Genomic DNA, 23,081 nt, shown 5'->3' on the forward strand with positions numbered 1-23,081 from the left:
TGAATATTTCATTCATTCCTAGTCCACATACGATGAGAACAGAAGACTTCATCTCAGGGAGCTACAGTTTTATGTTACATCCAAAGTACCAAAGTAAAATAGAAGAGTAACGTCTCCAATGTTTGCGATTTTTCATTCTTCTTAAATTATACAATTTTGAGGGCAGGAATTGTGTCTATTTTGTTCACCTCTCCATCCCCCTCCTAGTTCAGTGGCTGGCAATGAGTCGATAGTGAATAGACATGTATTAAGAGGTAGCTATTGTACAGATCCTCCAACTCTTAGAATATGTTAACTCCATGTAGCTGATTGAATAGTGTCTCCCAAAATTCACGTCTACCTGGAACCTCAAGCCTACCACATTTGGAAAATAAGGTCTTTGCAGATGTCATTAGTCAAGGTGACACAAGCAGAGAAGAGAATGTCCTGTGAATACGGAGGCAGAGAGAGGAGTGATGCCAAGGAGCTTCAAGGATTGCCAGAGAGAGGCATGAAGAGACCCTCCCTCAGAACCTCTGGACATAAGCTCCCCTGGATGCCTTGATTCTAGACTCCCAGCCTCCACACCCCTGAGAGCATAAATGTCTGTTGTTTCAAGCCGCTGAGTTTGTGGTACTTACCACAGCAGCCCTGGGAAGCGAATGCACTCAGGGAAAACAAGAGAGATGTAAATAGGTGGTTGCTGTTTATCATCAAACATTCCAACATGTCAGGGGACTTGCACATTGTGTGTATGTGTATGTGTATGTGTATGTGTATGTGTGTGTGTGTATGTGTGTGTGTGTATGTATGTGTGTGTGTGTATGTGTGTTCTGAATATTGGCATTCCCATAATTTTATTCAAATAGGGTCTACCTTGTGTTTCAATAAATCATAAACCTTCATTTAATTAATAAACTCATCTGTAAATGTCTGACTAGTCTGACTCCCACTATATTATCCATTTCTTGGCTGGTCCTCAGAGGATTCTTAAAGAAAGACAGCCTTTCTTGTGCAGACACAAAAGACACCTGGAGAATCCAGCTTTCTCTGTAATCCCCACTTTGCCCCTCCTGGAAGAGGGAAATGATGAACTTGCTCTACTTCGCACATTCCCCGGCACGTGAAGCCCTCCTCTTCCCAGTCCCTGGTGTGCTCTAGGGTAAGGATCTTCTGGGTGCTGCTCACCACACATCAGGAGTCACGGCACCCTCTGCTTCCTTCTGGCCTGCACCCCATCTACCGGGATGGAGCCCTGCGAAATTTAACTCTGCAACATCCCTGAAATGAAATGACCCTCTCTCATCTAGGTCTGACTGCCCCAATTGTAACTCCTGCTCTCAGCATCTTCCCTTGCTCATAGCCATCTCTAAACTGCTGCAGTTACACCAAGCTCACTCCTCCTCTGAAAGCTCACAGGACCACGTGCAGGGCCATCATGCTGGTGACAGATCATCTCTCAGGCTCGTTGCCTGGATTCCAGTCACAGCAATGAACCCTCAGTTCCCGAATGCACAAAGGTGTTTCATACTTCCGGAAACTCTTCTCTAGTTTGGAAACATCCGTCCTCTCTCCCCCTGATATCTGGCACATTTGAGTCTTCACACATGTTTAGTTCCCACTGCTGGGAAACTTTTCTTGAATCCCCTTCTGGATTGATCACTCCTCCCCAATCTATTTTTTATATTTCTAAATCTTGTAAATAATTTAGTTTCTAAATCTTGCAAATAATTCATGACAATAAGAATCGTGACAGTATTAAAGTATCTGTATCCCTTAATAGATTGTGAACCATTCGAAGTCAAGAACTGCTTTCTTCTTCTAGTGTAACCTCAGCGTTTAGCGTGGTGCCAGCAGCATGGCAGAGGCTCGGGATGTAAGTTAAACAACATCAGAGATATCGCAAAAGTCAGTCACATAAAGATGATTAACAGAAACCACATCACTATCAGCTAGATCAGGCACAATATCTGTTTCATTCATAAACGATCCTAACGATTGAGAAAAGAGAATCATCTACAGAACCAATCTCTTATCTCCAAAGTTTTTACACTGATTAAGCAAAAAATGGAGGGACATCATGAAAGCTTGCCTGATGCCAAGACTGTGATTCGATTGCACATTTCCTAAGAACAAGTGGCTCCCTACACTTGATTGTGGATTTAGGTGTTTTCAACTCCTTTGGCTGCCAAGCAGATGTGGGGTAAGATTACCTTCTGGTAAGAATGCAGTGACAAGGCATGCCACCCCCGCCACTATATTGCTTGCCGCAAAGGGGAGGCGTCGTCCAAGGCGCTCAATGGTTAGTAAGATCAAGAGAGCTCCTGGCAGTTCCACCACTCCCGAGATGAAAAAGTCTATATAGAGGTTGCCTCCTATAATTCCCAGGCGCATGACAAGTCCTTGATACACCACTGCACTTGTGAACCTGTAGCAACATTGAAAGACACCAGAGAACAAGTAAGAGATAACTTCCAGCTGATTTGAAGAAAGGGATGTGTTGTAAATTTAACGCAAGCTTTCAAATCCATCACAAGTCAAACTTACCAAGCAAACATAAGAATAAGTGTGCATTTCCTCATTTGGGGAGTTCTCACCAGATCTAAAAAGGATGGATTACTAACTTCCTCATCTGTAACAGTGATCTATATAAGAAAAGCAGATTTCAGTAGCAATAGACAGCAAAAACAATAACAACAACAACAAAAAACAAAACAAACAAACAAAAACACCTGCATAGCATAGACTTGTCATTAACCAGAATCAAATGATCTTACTGAAGTGACTAGCGGCTTTCATAATATGTTAAAACCTGAGAATTAAAACACTTCTGCTCTGGCATTTAGAACACATCAAATTCACAAAGATAGGATTGCTGCACTGAGAATCTGTTCTTAGGATAATTTCAGTACTTTATGTTACACTGGTCTGTGTGTTCTAAAGTAAAATACACATGCATATTTATTAAATTGGGGGAAATGAGAGTCAGGGTGGGTGAAGCAAGTGGGATCCAACCAATTTAGGGTTTCTTTATAAACTAAATCCTCAAATCAGACTTTCACAAACAAAATAGAGCAATGTTAAATTTGAGAGCAAGCACCAAATGTATTATTTTGCTTTTGTCCATTTATTGTAATCTAATATCTTTTTGATCCGGAAAAATTCAGCTCATCTCTATCTGGCCATTCAAGAAGTTGGTCTTTTCACTTCAATTCAGTAAATACTGCTATTGGCCAACCACGTACAAGACACTGAAAAAAGCGAAGCTGCAGAGGACACCCCCGATCCCCACACCCTGCCTCTAGTCTAACATGCGGAAGCATCAGAGCACGATCCCCTGCAGTGACCACAGCTCCAGTTTCCTGCGCTTATCAGTCTCTTACCTCTGCATGGAGGGCTCTTTGACCTCCTCAGTCCTGATTTTACCTCTCCTGGGAGGCCTTTCCTAGCCTCAGATAGAATTGATGGCTCCCAAATTCTGCCTCTACTCCCTGGACCTCTATCCTAGAACCTGCACAACAGCATTCCCCTGCAGGTCTGGAGCTCTTAGAAGGCAGGGAGTGCATTGTCACACCAAGCAAAGTGCCTGGTGTTCAACAACTGTTTGTATAACGACTGAGTGCTGAAGCAAGAAGTCAAGTGCCCTGGTTATATCTGTCTTGGTGTTGTCCTCGGTTTCTCTGCTCCTATTAAACAGAAATGCTGGCTACTAACGACAAGGTCCCTGTGGTCTATTTGTACAACACCACATTTGGCCCAGATTGAATGAAAATCTAGGCAAATTTTCTCCAAAGCTTTGAGCCAAAGTCTCTCTACCAGTATTCACACAAATTTGACTTAGAGCATATGCACACCGATAGTACCTTGTCAATCATAGATTCTAAACAGTAAATTCAATAGATTAACCAAAGCTTGATATCTTCTGCCTATCTTTGCTCCAAGGAAAGACACACACACAAAAGTAGACTGCAAAATGAATGCCTTTGGTCACTTTCTTTTCCAAAGTCTTCACAATCCTGTATTTCTTTTATACCAAAAATTGGTTTTCTACATTTTAACATCTCTTAATTGGAAGGTGTCCTACAACTGAGCTGATAAGAGAGCAACGTGTCCTAGTTTAAACAACATGGTTTCCCTTACTTAGTGGTACATAAAATGACTATGTGTCTTAAAATCAATAGTGTCTAGAGTCAACAAAACAATAGTTGCCATGACAATCGCCGTGGAAGACTGCTGATTGATTCCACCGTCCATTCTTCCCTTCCCACTTTTGAGAATACATAGAATTTTAGTTGGGCATATGGCAGCCTAGTGAGAGTCATTTTTTCTATCCTCTTTTTCAACTGTGAGTGGCACTGTGATAAGACTTCAGCAATGAGGTGGTTGTGGGGGTCATGTTCTAGGTCTCAGCATTTAAAAAGGTAATAACTTGCTGCAAGAAGATGCCGGCGAGCTTCAACCATACAACCTGTGTAGACCATGGTGGAGATGCAAGACAAATGGAACTCAGGCCCTGGAGGGCCTCATGGAGTACAGCTGCCTCGCTAGAGCTGGGCTGCTCACCTCTGGGTGGGTGTGCTAGAGATAAAAACACTTTTCCCTTTTTCATCACTGTATTTTCGAGGACTTTGTTTCATTAGCAAGTTGACCTGGATCTTAACTAATATAATGTCTATGAAGATGACCCCTGAGCTAACCTTCTAAATTTGAAGACCCCAATGAGGGATTTTTCTGTGTCTACCTTAACCTTTGCTGTTCAAAAAACAAGTCAGGAATATCAAAAGTGAAAGACAAGAACTCGATATATTACAAAAATATATATTGTATAGTTTGTTGCCGAAATGTTTTCTACAATTCATTTCTATGTGTTAATACATTAAAATGGCTGGTGTTTATGGAGTGTGTGATATTAGATTCTGGACTAAGCACTTTACATGGATTATTTTAAGTCTCATCAAAGTTCTATAAAGTTAGTACTTTTGTTAATCTTACTCTATAAATAAGGAAAACAAGGCTTAGGACTTTAAGGAGTGAATAGTTGCCAGGAATTCAAACCAGGCAACTGATTGGTGAGCCTGTGCTCCTGATCCCCACATGGCACTGCTGAATATATTTCATTCTGGAAACATTCTTGATAGTTGATGGTCACATCTAAACATTTTTAAAGAAAGACACTGTGCACTTGACCTAAAACTAAATCTTTAATTAAAACATTATTTTATGAAAAAATTTTGACTAATTTAGATTTTAAAGATTTTTAAATTCAGGATTAAAACCACCCATCCTGCGAGGACAATGTTCCTGCACGAAAGCATCACCACCAACTCATTCCCATGAGTTTTTCCTTTTACTGAGGGCTTTTCCACAACTCAGACTTGGGGCTGCCGGGCTGTGTTAGTCTCAGACTCTTCTCTCTCCAGGGATTCCCTGACAGGATCCCTTGTCTACATATCAACACCACTGTCCATTCAGTGCACACAGGTGGCAATACTTTTTTCTTTGCTTTTCAAAAGAAATATTCACAGCAATTTATTATTGGCTCTCTTTTATTTCCTCTTCAGTCTTCTGCTGAGAGCTATGACTTCTATCCACCAGCTACGAGTCTGAACAAATTCACTCTCACTCAAGTTTCCAGTTCCAACATCCCAGAGTTGAAGGGAAATCCTACATCACAAATTTCAAGATCTCTGGTCAGTTCAGGTAGATAGTTTGACTTTTAAAAAAAAATTTAAAAAAATGTTTTTGAGATAGGGTCTCTCTCTATCGCCCAGGCTGGAGTGTAGTGGTGTAATCATGACTCACTACAGCCTTAACCTCCCTGACTCAAGCAATCCTCCCACCTCAGCCTCCTGAGCAGCTGGTACCACAGGTGTATGCCACAGAACCTGGCTGCTGCTGCTTCTTCTTCTCCTTCTCCTTCTCCTTCTCCTTCTCCTCCTTCCTCTCCTCCTTCCTCTCCTCCTTCCTCTCCTCCTTCCTCTCCTCCTTCCTCTCCTCCTTCCTCTCCTTCCTCTCCCTCTTCTCCCTCTTCTTCTTCTTCTTCTTCTTCTTCTTCTTCTTCTTCTTCTTCTTCTTCTTCTTCTTCTTCTTCTTCTTCTTCTTCTTCTCCTCCTCCTCCTCCTCCTCCTCCTCCTCCTCCTCTTCTTCTTCTTCTTCTTCTCCTCCTCCTCCTCCTCCTCCTTCTTCTTCTTCTTCGTTGTAGTAATAGTAGTAGTAGTAGTAGTAGAAGTAGAGACAGGGTCTTTCTGTGTTGCCCAGGTTGACCTTGAACTCCTGGGTTTGAACAATCCTCCTGACTCAGCCTCCCAAAATGTTGGGATTACAGGCATTAGCCATCATGCCCAGCCTAATTTGACATTTAAACACATTTGTAGATTTTTCAGTTGTTCATGATTTTTCATTTTTTTTTAAGTGATAAAGAAGCATCTCTTGCTTTCATGTTGGCTCTGTAGATAATTGCCTTTCTCTGGCAAATCTCCAGTCACTCAATGACCACAGAATTATGACATGTTAGATTTTGGCAAGAAAATAAAGATCTTATGTATTAACCTAGAGGTTGGCAAACCTTTTCTGCAAATGGCCATCTATTAAATGTTTTTGGTTTTGTGAGCTCTAAGACCTCTGTTGGAACTACTTAACTTTACCATTGTATTGTGAAAACAATCATAGACAATACATAAATGGGTTCCAACAAAACTTTGTTTACAAAAACAGGTTGCTTGCATGTCTGGCCTGCAAGCTGTAGTTTGCTGACCCCTGAACGAGAGACTTAGTGCTGGAGCAATTTGTACAGATACTACTATCATTCCCATTACAGAGAGAAAGAAGTTGAGGTGGAGGAAAGCTATGTACTTTACCCAAGGAGGACACACAGACAGTAAGAAGACGAACCAGGAGGTTGATAGCAAAGTCTGTATGTTTAACCATTATGCTGTAATGTGTCTGCAGTATGTAGAATATAATATTTATTGTTTAAAAGTATGCCATATCATTTCATTAATTACTTTCTTCTTTTCAGCTACAAATATTCTCTGAAAATTAAAAATTAAGCCTACATTGGAAAGCCAAAGCGGACAGATCACGAGGTCAGGAGTTTGAGACCAGCCTGGCCAACATGGTGAAACCCCGTCTCTACTAAAAATACAAAATATATCTGGGCTTGGTGGTGGGCGTCTGTAATCCCAGCTACTCGGGAGGCTGAGGCAGGAGAATCGTTTGAACCTGGGAGGCAGAGTTGCAGTGAGTGGAGATCTCGCCATTGCATTCCAGCTTGGGTGTCAGGGGAAGACTCCGTCTCAAAAAAAAAAAAAAAAAAAAAAAAAAGCCTACATTATTTTCGTAGCAAAAAAAGCTCACTTTTAAAGTCATGGACTTAAATTAGACACAGTGTACCCAATCGTTGACTTCCTTCTGTTTCCTAACAGAACTCTCACTACACTCTCCCACACTACCAATTCACGTGTTTACGGGTGCTGACTCTGCTTCCAGTTGCAGGGGGGAGGCCTGATTAGTTTAGGGAAATCCTATCCTCCATGTCAGTGACTGGGCACGTGACCCAGTTTGAACCAATGAGAAATGGGCATACAACCCAATTCGGGCCAATGACAAATGGACTTCTGGGAAAGTCCTTCATTGCTCTTAAGTCAGAAGTTCCTGAAGAAATCTTTTCTTTCTTCCTTCAAGGAATAAATGAGGAGATTGTGGGCTCAAATACATCTTAGCAGTCATCTTACACCGATGAGACAACAAGTCTTAAGATGAAGCTATCCTGTCAGCAGAGTGGAGAGAGGGGAAGAAAACCATGGTTTAATGAGATTGTCGAGACCCTGGTCTGGCCAACCCTGAATGCTGGTGTTACTAGAATTCCAGACACATGAGCCAGTGAATATCTTTATTGTCCGAACCTATTTAAGTTGGTTTTCTGGTTACTTGTTGCCAAAAGCAGAATTATGTGAAGAATCCAATCCAGAACAATGCTTTTGCTTTAGTAACTGAATATTTTAGGCAATTTCTTTTTAGCAAATAGTTAAAATAATTGCTTCTGTACTCCAGTCTACCCCATAAAAATACCTGTTATAAGTCTTAATTTCAAATTTTTAAGAGTTAGAACAGAGTGGTAATATGATCTCTGCTTTTCCAGACCACAAGTTTACTGCCTCATATATACCCTCTACCAAAAAAAAAAAAAAAAAAAAAAAAAAAAAAAAAAAAAATACTAAGTGTTGATAACGAATAAAGGGAGTCAGGACCATGAAACCAATCTTCCCTGTCCAGTGAATGAAAGGATTAAGAGTACTTCCAAGCAAGTACATATTTTGCTACATTTAAGGACAAATCCAGCTGGTCTTTGATTTACTAACATCTCCACAATGACGCACATATTCTGAAAGATGACCCACTTTCTAGGCATCCAAAGGCCCTGAGAGACTTAAAACCATATCTTGGGTGGAATTCATCCAGGAAAATCTTGGCAACTCCTGTGCCGTGGCGGCCGCCACTATTATTCTTTTACAATAACTTCTAGCTCTATATCTATGCTGAGTTTCTGTTGCCAAAGGGTTACTAAATTTTGCCCGGTCTGAGTCAGACACACAAAAAAACCAAAATGCTATGCCAGGTTTAAAATTAAAAAAAAAATTGCTTTATTACTCACATACCATTTACATGCACTGTATGATATTTACATATAATTTATGTACAATAAACTCCAGCAATTCTAAGTGCACGCTTTGAAGACTTTTGACAGATATATAGTCTTACACCACTACCACAACCGTGGTACAGACACTTTCCATGATCCCCAAAATTTTCCTTGTGTCTCAGTGAAGTCAGTCCCCTCCACCCACTCTGGGCTCTGGAAACCCAGATCTGCTTTCTATCATGACAGTTTTGCTTTTTCTAGAATTTCATAGAAACAGAATCAACAGTGTCTCACTTGGCATCCCATTTTGTCGTACCTTTTGTGCCATCTAAATGGGGATGCTGGTTTTGATTTGAAGCAAAGGGAGAAAAGGGTGATGTTCTGGGTAACACTAGCTGTTCGGAGGCTTGTTGCCTAGTATCAACACACTACTCATAGGAAAAGGTATTGCTCAAGGTTAAACTGCAGAGGTTAGTTTCCTTGCAATTATTTAATGAGCTGAATTTCTACTTGCCCTATTCATCGCTTTGATTATCTTTTAATTCTGCCAAGACTGTGTTTTCCATCAACAATGATGTACTCTATATTAAAAGAACACTTTATTCATCTTTCTTTGATTAATTCAGCTCTCTTTGCAATTCTTGCTGGTGAAACATTTCTTCAAGTTGACATTTTAATTTAAATTGCCAAAGAAGAGAAAGACATTATAAATAATCATCTGTTATAAATACGGTGTTCAGAACTCCCCACATGGAGTACTGGTCTCAGAGTAAAAAAAAAAAGACAGTCAGGGTCAGGCCAGACATGTGGTATTCTACTCAGAACATTTTTTTACTAGCATGTTATTTAAACTATTTGAGCCTTAGTTTTCTCATCAGTAGCAGGAGAATAATAATATTCAATTTTATTATTTCAGTATTATTATCAAATATTATTCATTTATCAAATCACACCTTATTAGTTTTGAAAATTCATTTAAGTAACCCATCTATATAGATACACAGATATGTGTACATATACACAGATACATACACGTGTGTGTATATATACATATATGCAACTATACACACACACACACCTGGCACACAATATGTCATATTCAGTAACAGAGGCTGTCAACATTAATATTGTGTTTTATAACTTTTGAGAGTTACTTTATTTCCAGGTGATAATTCACCCAGCAATTTTTCCTTTAGTAATTAGTAGCTAATGCTTTAATACATAAAGGGAGATGCTTTTAAAGGTCCTCAGATAAAGAGAATGGTTGCTCTGCCTTTTTTTTTAAGAAATGGATTTCTTTTTATGTTGAATTTTCTTAAATATACCAGATGTATTTAATGTTGATTTGGAACTGCGGATCTACCAGGATTAAGGCAGGGTAATTTTTCATGAATGTGCACACTGGCAAACACCACGTACGGAGCCTTGCAACTCAAAGTATGACCCACAAGTCAGCAGCGTCGGTCTCTCCTGGGAGCCTGCTGAACAAGCCTTGCCCCAGATCTAGAGAGAAAATCTGCATGTTAACCACATCCCCAGGAGGCTAGCATGAGAAGCACTAAGAGTCAAGGAACAGCAATCCCACCTCATCGGTTCACTCACATTGTTTACTTCCAACTGGGGCTCTGGGTGCAGAAATGTGAGTCCTCCCAGGTTTAGGAGGGAGAAATACATTTACCAGCAGGGTCTACTATGGGCAGCGGGAAGGCGACAGTGTTTGTAGCTGCTTGTCTAGCCTTGTGATTTTGTCTGGTTGTTCTCAATAAGAGACTTCTTCATCAGTTGTTGTATTTCACAAGGAAAGATGACACCGATAAGAAAGAAAACTTATCTGCTCTTGAGTCTAATACTGTGATTTATTCGGTGAATGTGTCATCACTAGTTCCCTAAAGGTTCTGCTCTCTAGAAACTTTTCATCTCTAAGAAGTCTGTGTCAATAAAATGTTATTTGAGGTCTTTGGGCTTACCGATTGGGGGAACCAGAAACCACTTTCAAAAGTTAAAGTATCCATTGGTCTTACAGACAAGCATCAGGAACCAGAGGGCCTGGTGGGGCTGGGAGGAAGCTCGGCAGTGACAGCTGAGGTGCTCATGTCCTTCCATCTCACTGCCCAGTGGATAATAAGCTCATTAGTCAGAATAGGACCAGCCCAGAATGGCCAGGAGTAAGCATGTCATGTTACAGAGCTGTAGCCAGCTTCTAGGGGAAAATAGCACTATCTGGTACCCATAAAAGAGAATTTGCCAAATTACCTGTAGTACTGTGGCAAGTTTTGAAAACCTGCTTATCCTTTAAAACAAGAGTAGATAAAATATTTACCATGCAAGAGCATTTATGATGGAGAAATATTCCGTATTAAAATTATCATGAATGTTTGATATTTATTAAAGTAGTTAAAAATAAATCCCAGGCCTCTGAACCAGTGCTGTCCAGTAAGAATATAATGTGAGCCACACACGTACATTTACATTTTCTAGTGGCCACATTAAAAAACATAAAGAGGAACAGGGGAAATGAATTTATAATACATTTCATGTAATCCAATGTATCCAAAACGTGATCATTTCAAGGTGTAACCAATATGAAATTATTCATGAGGCGTTTTATACCCTTCGCTTCCTGTTAAATCTTTGAAATCCATTGTACAGTTTGCTGGACAGCACATCTCAGTTCAGACTTGCCACATCTGAAGTGTTCAACTGTACATGAGTCTAGGAGCTACCGTGCTGCACCGAGCGAGTCTGGTCACCTGCAGCCCAGGTGGCTCTTTCATTGAGACACTCCATGGAGAAGATATTTTATTCCGTTAGCTCGAGTTGGCCTGAAAGAGTGCCCCAGTCCCCCACCTCCTAGATGACTGGGCATGCTGCCCAGAACAGCAAATGGGCCTCTATCTATGCAGTCCCAGGAGGGACCCAGAGGGCAGCCTCAGTACTGGCAAAGGTTAACGGATTGCAGCTGTGGGTCACATGTTGGAACATTTCTTCATTTCTCAAAAGCAATGCTGGGAGGGTTTTATTTTTATTTTTTGTTTGTGTGTGTGGGTGGGGGGGGGGGAGAAGAGCCTATTGATGTAAGAGGAGAAAGAAAAAAAGAGAATGTACTCTCAGTTCTAAAACTCTAACTCTAAAGGCTCAGAAATTAAGGGAATATGCATCAAAACTTGTGTGGACTGAATCCAACATGTCATCGAAAGCTCCAGCAGCACCTATGCCAGCAGTCATCACAGAAACAGAAAGGTTCTAAATATCACATTTTTGAAATGCCCAGTGCCTGAAACTATGGTAGCATGTATGGATACACAAAATTTTAAGTTCCATGTAGAGGCAAATTGAGTGTCTATAAGACACTGGTCAGCCAAAGTTGTTTTGAAGAGAGAGAAAAAGAGAGTTTGAGTGAAGAAAATCCTCTGCTCTATCGCAAGTAAAAATCAAAACCACACACTCCTGCCAAGAACAATTCTTATCATCACTTCTTCTCAGTCTTCTGAATGCTTTGGGAATTATTTCAACAGGAACATGGTCTTTAACATCAGCATCAGTAATGTATGAGTTCATCAGACCACCTGTCCACTAGCCAGCTGAGGGAACTGTTCCAGCCGTTAGGTGTGGGCAGGATTCCAGGATCACTGCAACCTTGTCCCGCTAGATTCCTAGGAGGTGTCTCCTGCTGGGGCCTGGGCATAGAAGGCCCTCCCCACACTGTCCTGGGTTGGCAGAGCTTTCTGCACAGGTCAAGGACAGCCAGGGTGACATCAGCCCCAGTCACTGAGTGCTCAGAGAAAGGGTGACTGGGGCAAGTCCCGACTACATTCTCAAAGAGCCAGTAGCTGGGACTTGATGCCGCCTATATTCCTCCAGCCCTTTTCTCAGGAAAATGGAGCCTTCCCTCGTTTCCTGCATTTTTCCTGCATGTTCTCTTGGCAAGCCGGCAGTGGGGTCTCTGCGTTGCCCTCAACCTTCCCCCATCAGCTCGGGTCACAAGAATCTCTTCCATCGCTGCATGCTCAGGGTGCTTTGTCTTCATCCTGGCTCTGACCTGGTCCCTGCCTGCTGGAAGAGTCCTGACTGCCCTTCGATTTCTTCTGTTTTCCATGTGCTCCAGTGAAGTTACAAAGAATCTCACCAGTAACTAGAGATGTGCAACTCAGTGCTTTCACTGAGGGGGCTGGAAAAGTTAGGAAACTGGAGCATACTAAATATAGATGTGGACAATAGGGACCCACAGGTCCCACTAGTGGGGTAGACACAGAAAGCAAGCTGGTGTTATTCAGGGTACAAAGCTTGCCCGCACACCAGGACCCAAGGGATCCGCTTCTAGGCCTTGAACTCCATGGAGAACATTACACAGGTCAGAAGAGGACATGTATGAAAACACCGATCACAATTATTGAAGGCAACCCAGGTGTCCATCATTAGGAAGATGGAGACCAGAGGCACAGCAGGTGTGGCCTACTGAAAATCACACGACAGTTGGAAGCAATGCACTCACACACGAACAAGTTGGATAGACACTTAAAACACATAGTTGAGTGAAAAAGTAAGAAATACAAGGTCTGGAGTGGCACGATGCCATTTGTATCACCTGAATACACACAGCACGCTCCACTTCATAAGGACACATTAATAGCAAACACATAAATCAGACACATTAGAGTGGAAACCTACCGAGGGGAGAGTGGGGATAGAGGAGGAAGGGGAGAAGAAAATCAAGCAGGACATGAGATGAGTGTTGCACAGCCCAGTGATGCCTGAACCATGCACAGAGTCCTAAGTAACCCAACTCTGTACCCCTCAGAAAACAAGAACCAAAACCACTTAGTCTAAGTGACTAAGAGTCCCTTAGATGTCATCTTGGAATTTCCTCCATTTTCAGTGCTTCCAATTTGTCAAATATCCAAATTTTGCCTTCCTTATGTAGCTCAGACAAACTTTGGTTTCGTCTGAAAATGCTGAGAAATATTCCAGAGAAAGTCAGGTATAGTTGAAAAGTTTGAAGATCAGTGTAGATGCACCTCAAAATAAATATCACAGTCATTTAATGAGTTTTGGAGTTTGTGGGTTGCTTACTTTTCTGGTTCTTGATTTGCAGAATATTTTCTGCATATGGTAACTCATTTTTCACTGGTACATCCTTTATGCTGCTTAAGGCAGAACGTTTAGAGATAGCTGAGATTCTCTTACGTAGCAGCCATAAGCGAGTAACACATGCTATCTCTGGAATTCCAGTCCTGAATATTGCTGACAGCGAAGCATGTTGTGTCTCATGGCTGGTCTCTGGGCCATGGTAATTAATCTGCATTAATGTTATATTGTGTTCACTATTTATTCAACTTTGAACTGTGACTTGATTTATCATATTCCAACAAATATATAGACTAGTTTCCATAATTAATAACTGTCCTTACCCTACCTAGATTTCAATGTGAATGTCTATGTGTACTTCAATCAAAATTAAAACACACTGTGGTGATTTCCAGACATTGCATATAGGACTCAATCTACTCTTCAACTTCAGGTTTAGTTGTATTGTGCATATCTATATGATGAAACAAGTATAGTTAAATAAAGACCTATTATTAGTAGGGAGAGATGGAAAACAGCTCAAAAAGAAAAAAGGAAAAAGGAAAGCAACCATAGAGGATTAGAGATAATAGAAGGCATCTTAAATGCGTGTGGGGAGACATTTTTGAAAGTGAACATTGCACAGAGGTTATTTTAAAAATAGATGCCTTGAATGCAGCGCCCAGTAACTATCTGCTGAATAAATGGAGGAATAAATGAAGATAAATGACTGCTACATTGTGTATATCCATACACTTTTGTTTCTGGGACAACCTCATGTCAGTGACATTAAAATAGTTTTTCAAAACATGTGGTGATCAAATAAGAATTCTGTGATTCAGTTTTTAATGTGAAAAATTTTTCACTGCAATGATTAATACTCAACTTGTTTAAATTTAGAGGTTGGCTATTTCTAGACAACAAAATGTACCAAGTTGTTTACAGAATTGTGGAAAGAAAGGGGATGGCAGCAATCCTACATGAAGTTGATACTATATTTCACTCAATTGACATCAAAAACCTGTCTCCTGCTAACTTGAGAGCAGCCTGTGTCAATGCAGAGTATAAACTGTTATGAACTGCAGAGGGAATACCTGAAATATCTTTAGAAAAATGTGTCTAGGTCACATCTCAAAGAGAAGTGTGTAAGCCTGGCTGAACACACATACTAATCAAAACATGTGTGTAAGTATTCAATCTCTGTTTCACTCTGTGCCATAAAAATAATTGTGCTGAGTATTCCATAAGCCTTCCTCAGTCTTCCTCAAGATCTAAACTACTTGTGATGTGTTGACTCTGAAATGTAAGCCAGAAAAGGCCAAGATTCATCTTTGAGAGACAGGCAATTGGGAACCGTGGTACTCAACCCATCCTATGCACCTTTGAGAGACAGTAGGCAGCTGGGAGCCATAGCACTCAATCCACCCTACTTAACATGTAGAATTTGTCCCTAAGGTCAGTGGAAGATAAAAATATAATGAACTCAGGAGTATTTTATTGAATGAAAGAAATAAAGAGATCCTAGAAGTTGTTATCATGAAGTTTATGTATGTGTGCATAAATTGCATAAACATATGTATGTATGTAAGACTCTCAGCAACAGGTAGAGACACCTTACTTGTGCTTACAGTGACTCATCCTTTTTGAGCATGAGGACGTCTGATTAATGTCAAAAAAATTTAAAGATTGCCCACATGACAGGAATTATGCTCTTCACTTCTGTTCTTCGAGACCACATAATGACACAAATTTACTATGATTTAATAACACTTTTCAATTTATTATTGGTTATTAATTATAACTGTATTTAATTTTATCTGAAGAAAGTACATTTTTCTAATCCAAGATGTATTATTAGTTCATTCAACAGACAAGGCTTGGTTGCTGATGGTTTGTGGACCTTTGCAATAACTCCATAGTCCCTAGGATCTGTGGCCCACTGGGACAGATTCCTTTATCAACTCCAGGACTGAGGTTACAGTGGCTGGGAGACAGGAATGTGTAAACAAGAACATCCAGGATTCCCTGTCTGCTCACCCTCCATGTTCATCACTAAAGAAGGTGACAAAGTTTTGCTGTTACACAAAAGATTTCTGTAGCAGGAAAACATCCTTGGTTCTGGCCGTTTTCCCTAACACCATCTAAGCTCTTCTGCAAAGGCTAAAGGGACTTCATCACCAATTAACACCTCCTTTATTCAGACATCTTACAAAGACTTTGTCTCAATCCGTTTGCCTTTCTGTATATGAAATTATATTTCCTTCCCTCAAATAGCACCAAATTCGGAGAAAAAAGAAAACAGAGCAGACCTATGTTACTTTTTCCAAACCAAGTTATCTAGCCATCTCTGTATTGCATGGGCCTCATGCTGTTTGTATGACTGGGTGGGTCCCACCATCAGCCCCCACATGAAGACGTGTTGCTATACCAACATAACCCAGGTGTTCATCCACCCATTTATGAGATAGATCTTAATTTTAATTCTTTGTAGGGAAGGGAGGATTGATTCCGTGAAAATCCAGCACCTGATACCTTTTTTATCATCTTCCTGGATGGGACCTCAAGAGATTAAATGACAATGTGTTTTCGCACTTACTTACTGTTTAGTACAATTTCCTCCAGCTTCATCTACATCAAAGGGGCACATCTGTGTACACCGACGTTCAATCTAGTGCTGGGGAATTTAAATGAATTTCATCTACTTCTCGAGCCACGTCTCTCTTCTTACGATTGTTTCATGAAGAAAGACAATTTTCCCGGTGGGTCAAAGGTCTAGCAAGCAGTACTGCCATGGCAACACAGCTCTGGGTTATGAATAACACGGGGACTTCTGCCAGGGTTGCTGGCTGTGCAGAGCTCTGGCAGCTGTATTCATTATTGTCTCCACCAAGGAGCGTGTTCACAGAGAGGAGTATTTTCTCATTTATCCACAGTCAAGAAGCCCAGTAACTTGGATTGCAGAAACTGGTTTTGTTGAACACACAAGAATGGACCAAATGGCAAAGGAGCAAAACATGTGAAGAAGCTGAGCCTCTTCCCTCACACTGTTAGACTGGAAGGATTCCAGAAAGGGTATCAGAAGGCCCTTCCCCAGCAGATGCTTGAAATGGAAAAAGGACAGGCAAACTCACTCCTCTTTTCTGTTAGAGAGGGACACAGAATCAAAATAATAAAATTAGATGCTTACACAACTCCCGAAAAAGAGAACAACCAAGATTAATGGAATAAAACAAGGCTGTGTGGCCGAGGAGTTTTGCCTTGTGTTTTACTTTTGTTTGTAATACTGCCGGGGCTCAGGGTAGGCAGGAAAGAAAGAAATGCTTCTTTGCCTACCAAGGGGTGCTGGAGTAGAAATGGGAAGACTCTTGTTCCTAAAGGGCAAGGGGAAGCCCAGCCTTTGAGAAGGGAAAGGGAGAAGCCCATGCATTTAGATTCATAACTAATCACGAATAACTGAGCAGTTCCCAATGTCACTTTGCAAAGCTCGGAACTCCTGTGTCATAAGCCACGTGGACTGCCAGGATCCCAGTAGTAGTGAGAGAAGAGTCAGTGAGAAAGGAAAGGGCTTTGGCTCTCCCTAACCAAGCAACAGGACTTGTTCCTCCATATGGAGAGGCTAGTTAGGGAAAAAAGGGCTTTGTGTTTTCCATGGGCTGGCCCTGCTGTCTGTGGCCTGGGGACTTGTCTGGGAAATGGGTTGGCAGCAGCCGTCTCTAGGAAGGGCAAGTCCAGTCATCAAGACAGCATCAGCATCTTGCTTTAAGGCCATGGATGTGTGGGGACAGGACAGAAACCTGCCTTCTGAGGATGAAGCAGGCAGGAATTAAGCAGGGCCAGAACCATAGTTGAATGGGCAAGGACTCAGGGACCAGATGAAGAACTGGGGGAGACACGAGGCTCTGAGGAGGAAGGGGCGGGGGAAGAAAGAGGAAGCCTAGCAGGCAACTCGACAGGCTCAGCAACCTGCCCCCAATCCCAGGAACAGCTGGCAAGCAGATCCCAGACCCATCCTCCAGTCGGGCGGGAATCCCGTGTCTTCTCCTAGGCATCAGGGCCCATGGGGTGGGCAGAGAGGACTTGTGATGCCTGCAAGTGTAGACCTTAGGAATCATCCTCTGAGCATAACTGGGGAGACGAGGACTGACCCAGTCATGGAGGAATCAACTCTACCCAGTTTGCCTGAGACATTTTTTGGTGTTAGCTCTGAAACTCCCAACTCCCCAGCCCTGGGCAAACAGTTGGCCACCCTGCTGGACACTGCCTGAGTCCCTCTGTTGTCCTGGGTTCTGTAAATACACTCACTCTTTAGCAATATGTCCTCAGACACCAGAATTGATTGTGAGGACTGAACGTAGGAAGTTTATGGGACCGTAATGCGGAATGCTTTCCTTTCCCAGTTCCGATTAACAGTTTTCAAGCCCTAACTTGTACAGCAGAGATAGTTAAGATTTTGATAAAGGCATGACCCAATTATTTATTTTCCCAGAGGAAATCTGGAAGATGAGTTTGGGTGAGTAGGGGGAAAGGCCCTGACTCACCACGGTTCCTTGTGCACAATGCTGCTCTCTGATGAGGCACCCCAGAAGTCTGCCTAGCCTGTTCCAAGGCTGCAATCTCACTCCTTAAAGCACCTTTAAATTGAATTTCCAATTCAATTTAAATTCAAGTAAAGCTGTAGGAGAACATCCTCCCCTCAATATCTCTCCAGGTTGAATGACAGCCCACTGACCCGGGCGATGCCAGGCTGAGTTTCCTTTTGTGGAAGGAAATGAGTGCTGGGCACCATGCTTGAGAAAGGACGTTGGGGGTCTTGACATGCTATGGATGGAACCGTTCACTGGTACAGTCTTTATGGCTATTTCATTGTAGCATGAACAGTTTTCTTATTTTATGCCATATAGTCTTGTTTTCAAAAAGTTAAAGACATGGAAAGTAAAGAAATGCATTTAAATACACACCATTTCTAGAACTCAGGCTATTTTTTTAAATAGGAAGTATTATTAAATTAATTATTGGCTACAAAGGTCCATTCTGTGTTGAGTATGTCCAGTGTCCTAACATATTTTTATGCATTCAGGCATATTCTAAGTTAAAGTGAGTGTGATGGTACACATACTACAGTTATCATTTTTATGAGTCATTTTGAAGATGAGAGCTTTGCTGGTAGAATTGGCACCATTCATCCTGTAAAAGGAGAGGAGGAAGACTTAGCCTCTCAGGAGAAAGCTCTGGATGGGTTCCCAGTGACTTTCTTTCCAATTTAACTGTTTTTGAGACTTTCTTTGTTTTTGAGACTCACGCCTTTCTCATTCCAACACTGGTCTGCCTTAGAGATCCCTCAGGTACTCCCTGTGCCTAAACTATGTTCTCTGGATCTTTTGAAATGAATTCCCCGAAGAGAGATTTCAAATCTGAAGTCTGAGATTACAACTAAACACAATTAACGAAGACAGCAGTAACTGAACTGAAATCAACTAAACACAACAATTAACGAAGACAGCAGTAACTGAACTGGAATACCACCATCCCCGATGGGCTCCAAGCAAGTTGGAATCACAGTGTGGTTCCCCTTTTGAAAAAACAAAAATTATGTTTATAAAAATCCCCCTTTGAAAGGAAATGTCAGAAACAGATATTCCCAAAGCTGGAAAGTCCCTTTCTGTAGCAATATTGGTGTTTGTGTGACCGCTCAACAAATGATAGAAAAGACGGTAGCTATTAAGGTCTAGAAGTCTCCCTGATAACTAAGGTAATAAAAAAAATCCAGCAGGACACTTTCTAATGAGGTTTTAATCTTTTCTATTTTTGAAATATTTCAAACAGTGGTGTGGTATCATTTATATTGATGATGGGGCTAAAGGAATCCCTTTGGAATTGGAAAGCTCAAATTCTGTTCCTGATGTCACATAAACATACCACCATGGGAACTGCCTCAAGCATGTTTATGTGTGAACATGTATTGATATAACATCTAACGTTTTATTTTAAAAGCAGTAGATTCGCTATAAACTATACTTGTGTATCCAAAAAACAAACAAACTACAATCAAACCTTATGGGTTTATTGAGCCAGTATAGGATAAAACATCACTAACAAATATGGGCATATTCAGTTCCGTAGTAACAGAGTCCACTTGTTAGCTAGAATTGTAACTACTATTCTCTATGAGCATATCCCATACAAAGATGAGAGGTATGGGGAGCTGGGGGCAGAGGAGAGGGATCTTTAGGATAAAGGCCTTTAAGATCCTGGGAGGAAAAAGCAAACCAAAATTGCTGCCACAGTTACTACCTGTGTAGCTGCATCACCTAGGTCAGTATAGTGACAGTGGCTGCTCACTCAGTGTTGACACAATCGGCTATTGTATTGGTCAGGGTTCTCCAGAGGGACAAAACTAATAGGATCTATGTATATAGGAAAGGGAGTTTATTAGGAGAATTGGCTCACACGATCACAAGGTGAAGTCCCACGATAGGTTGTCTGCAAGCTGAGAAGGTAGGAAGCCAGGAATGGCTCAGAGTCCAAAAGCCTTAATAGTAGGGAAACCAACAGTGCAGCCTTCAGTCTGTGGCCAAAGGCCCGAGAGCCTCTGGCAAACCACTCATGTAAGTGCAAGAAGAACCTGGAGTCTGATGTCCAGGGACAGGAAGCATCCAGCATAGGAGAAGGATGAAAGCTATAAGACTCAGCAAGACATCCTATCTCACCTTCTTCTGCCTGCTTTGCTCTATCCACACTGGCAGCCACCTGGATGGTGCTCACCTACATTGAGGGGAGGCTTCCTCTTCCAGTCCACTGACTCAAATGTTAATCTCCTCTGGCAGCACCCTCCTAGACACGCCCAGAAACAATACTTTCCCAGCTATCTAGGCATCCTTCAATCCAATCAAGTTGACACTTCACCATCAGAGCTATTGATAAATAATGCTGCATAACAGTCATCGATCTTAGCAGCATAGAATAGTAAGCATTCATTTATCTCATGTGTTTGTGGGCTGGATGGGGCCTGCTAGTGTAGGTTCCAGGAAGCTTTGCTAGGTCAGCTCCATTCTGAATGTCTCTCAGCCTCCTTCCGGGCCCATAGGTGAGCCTGGGAATTTCTCCTCATGGTGATGGCTGAGGTGCGGAGATAAAAGCCCAACCACACAAGCACATTTCAAGCTTCTATTGCATCACATCTAGCAACCCCCCACTGGCCAAAGCAGGTATCATGGTCAACGCCAGCATCAAAGGGCAGGAAGGCCACTGCACCTATCATGAGGCCAAAGCAATTTCATTGCCACGCCCAACATCTACAGAGCCAGGGAGTATTTTCATCCCTTGGAAATGAGAGAGAAAATGTGAATCTTCCCAAACAGTAATTTAATCTATCCCAATCCCTCACTTCTGCATCACCAAAATATGTGTCAAACCCTACTCTGGCAATTAAACTAGTAATATGATCAATTGCATTAGTTAGCTTTGGCTGCAAGAACAGATACCCGCAAATCCCTGCAGTACATACAGACACATTGAGCAGTTGTTTAGTGGGGAAACAAATTTTTCTTGGCCATGTCCCATACAGCTGCTGCAGCTCTGCTCCAGGCTGCAGCTCTTCTTCCGAGACCCACTCTGAAGGAACAGCACCGATTTGGGGTCTGCTGTTCTTGTGGCAGGAATTCATGACGCCTCTCAAAGCTTGTGCCCTGAATTGATATTCTGCTACTTCTACTCCTTGGGCCCACTCAGGTCAGGTGGCCAAGCCTGACACTGGGGGGGGACATATATTGCCCACATAGAGATACTGCTGTCAGTCATGTGGCAATGGGTGGGGTCGGGATGTAAAATCCTTTTACAGAGAAGTGAATAGTTGAGAGGATTAATACAATGTATCACAGATAATAGTGTGTTCGGAATTGGTGGGTTCTTGGTCTCACTGACTTGAAGAATGAAGCCGGGACCGGTGAGTGTTACAGTTTCTAAAGATGGTGTGTCCGCAGTTTGTTCCTTCAGACGTTCAGATGTGTCTGGAGCTTTTTCCTTCTGGTTGGTTCGTGGTCTCGCTGTCAGAAGTGAAGCTGCAGGCCTTCCTGGTGAGCGTTACAGCTCTTAAAGGCAGCGCGTCTGGAGTTGTTCGTTCTTCCCATCCCAGTGGATTCCTGGTCTCACTGGCTTCAGGAATGAAGCTGCAGACCTCCCCGGTGAATGTTACAGCTCATACACGCGGCATAGACCCAAACACTGAGCAGCAACAAGATGTATTGCAAAAAGCAAAAGACCTAACGCTCCACTGACCGCAAGATGACCCCAGCTGGTTGCCACTGGCTGGCTCGGGCAGCCTGCTTTTATTCCCTTATCTGGCCCCACCCACATCCTGCCGATTGGTCCATTTTACAGAGAGCTGATTGGTCTATTTTACAGAGAGCTGATTGGTCCGTTTTGACAGAGTGCTGAATGGCCCGTTTACAATCCTTGAGCTAGACACACAGTCACAGAGAGCTAGTTAGCTAGCTAGAGTACCAACTGGTGCCTTTTACAAACCTTGAACAAGACACAGAGTGCTGATTGGTGTATTTACAAACCCTGAGCTAGACACAGAGTGCTGATTGGTGCACATACAATCCTCCAGCTAGATATAAAAACTCTCCAAGTCCGCATCTGGTTCGGAGCCCAGCTGGCTTCACCCAGTGGATCGTGTGCCAGGGCTGCAGGCGGAGCTGCCCACCAGTCCCGAGCCGCGCCTGCACTCTTCAGCCCTTGGGCTGTGGATGAGACTGGGCTCCACGGAGCAGGGGGTCGGGCCCATCGGGGAGGCTCAAGCCTCGTGGGAGCCCACTGCAGGGGGAGGAACTCAGACATGGTGGGCTGCAGGTACTGAGCCCTGCCCTGCGGGGAGGCAGCTAGGGCCCCGGGAAAATTTGAGTGGCGCCTGGGGGCCGGCACTGCTGGGGTACCTGATAGCAACCTCCGCAGCTGCTGGTCCTGGTGCTAAGTCCCTCACTGCCCTGGGCCGGTGGTGACGGCCTTCCGCTCAGTGTGCGGCCTGCGGAGCCCGCACCCACCGGAACTCACACTGGCCCGCGAGTGCAGCACGCAGTCCCGGTTCCCGCTGGCGCTGCCCGGGTTCCCGCCCGTGCCTCTCCCTCCACACCTCCCGGCAAGCGGGGGGGGGGGGGGGGGGGGGGGGGCGGGGCTCCGTTCTCAACCAGCCCAGAGAGGGGCTCCCACAGTGCCGTGGCAGGTTGAAGGGATCCTCAAGGCTGCCAGAGTGGATGCTGAGGCCAGAGGCTGAGGAGGCCCTGAGAGTGAGGGCTGTTAGCACCTTGTCACCTCTCAATAGCAGTTCATGCTTACATGAAACTATCTCAGCTCTCCATTACTCACCAATAGACCAAGTCTACTACCACCAGATGTGTGG

At 42.8% G+C, this 23,081-nt stretch overlaps 1 protein-coding gene across 2 annotated transcripts in view; it reads right to left on the minus strand.

Annotated features, from left to right (window-relative positions):
• The window catches only part of SLC22A3 (solute carrier family 22 member 3), a 101,049-nt gene that overhangs the window by 13,949 nt on the left and 64,019 nt on the right, over positions 1-23,081 (minus strand). For both annotated transcript variants that reach the window (XM_015137640.3, XM_077999223.1), the window contains exons 6-7: positions 2,527-2,624; positions 2,193-2,407 (exon numbers count right to left, since the gene is read on the minus strand). In XM_015137640.3, the coding sequence (XP_014993126.1) occupies positions 2,193-2,407; positions 2,527-2,624 (313 nt within the window). The remainder of the gene's footprint in view (positions 1-2,192; positions 2,408-2,526; positions 2,625-23,081) is intronic.

This window comes from Macaca mulatta, chromosome 4, assembly GCF_049350105.2.
Source record: "Macaca mulatta isolate MMU2019108-1 chromosome 4, T2T-MMU8v2.0, whole genome shotgun sequence".
Lineage (NCBI taxonomy): Eukaryota > Metazoa > Chordata > Mammalia > Primates > Cercopithecidae > Macaca > Macaca mulatta.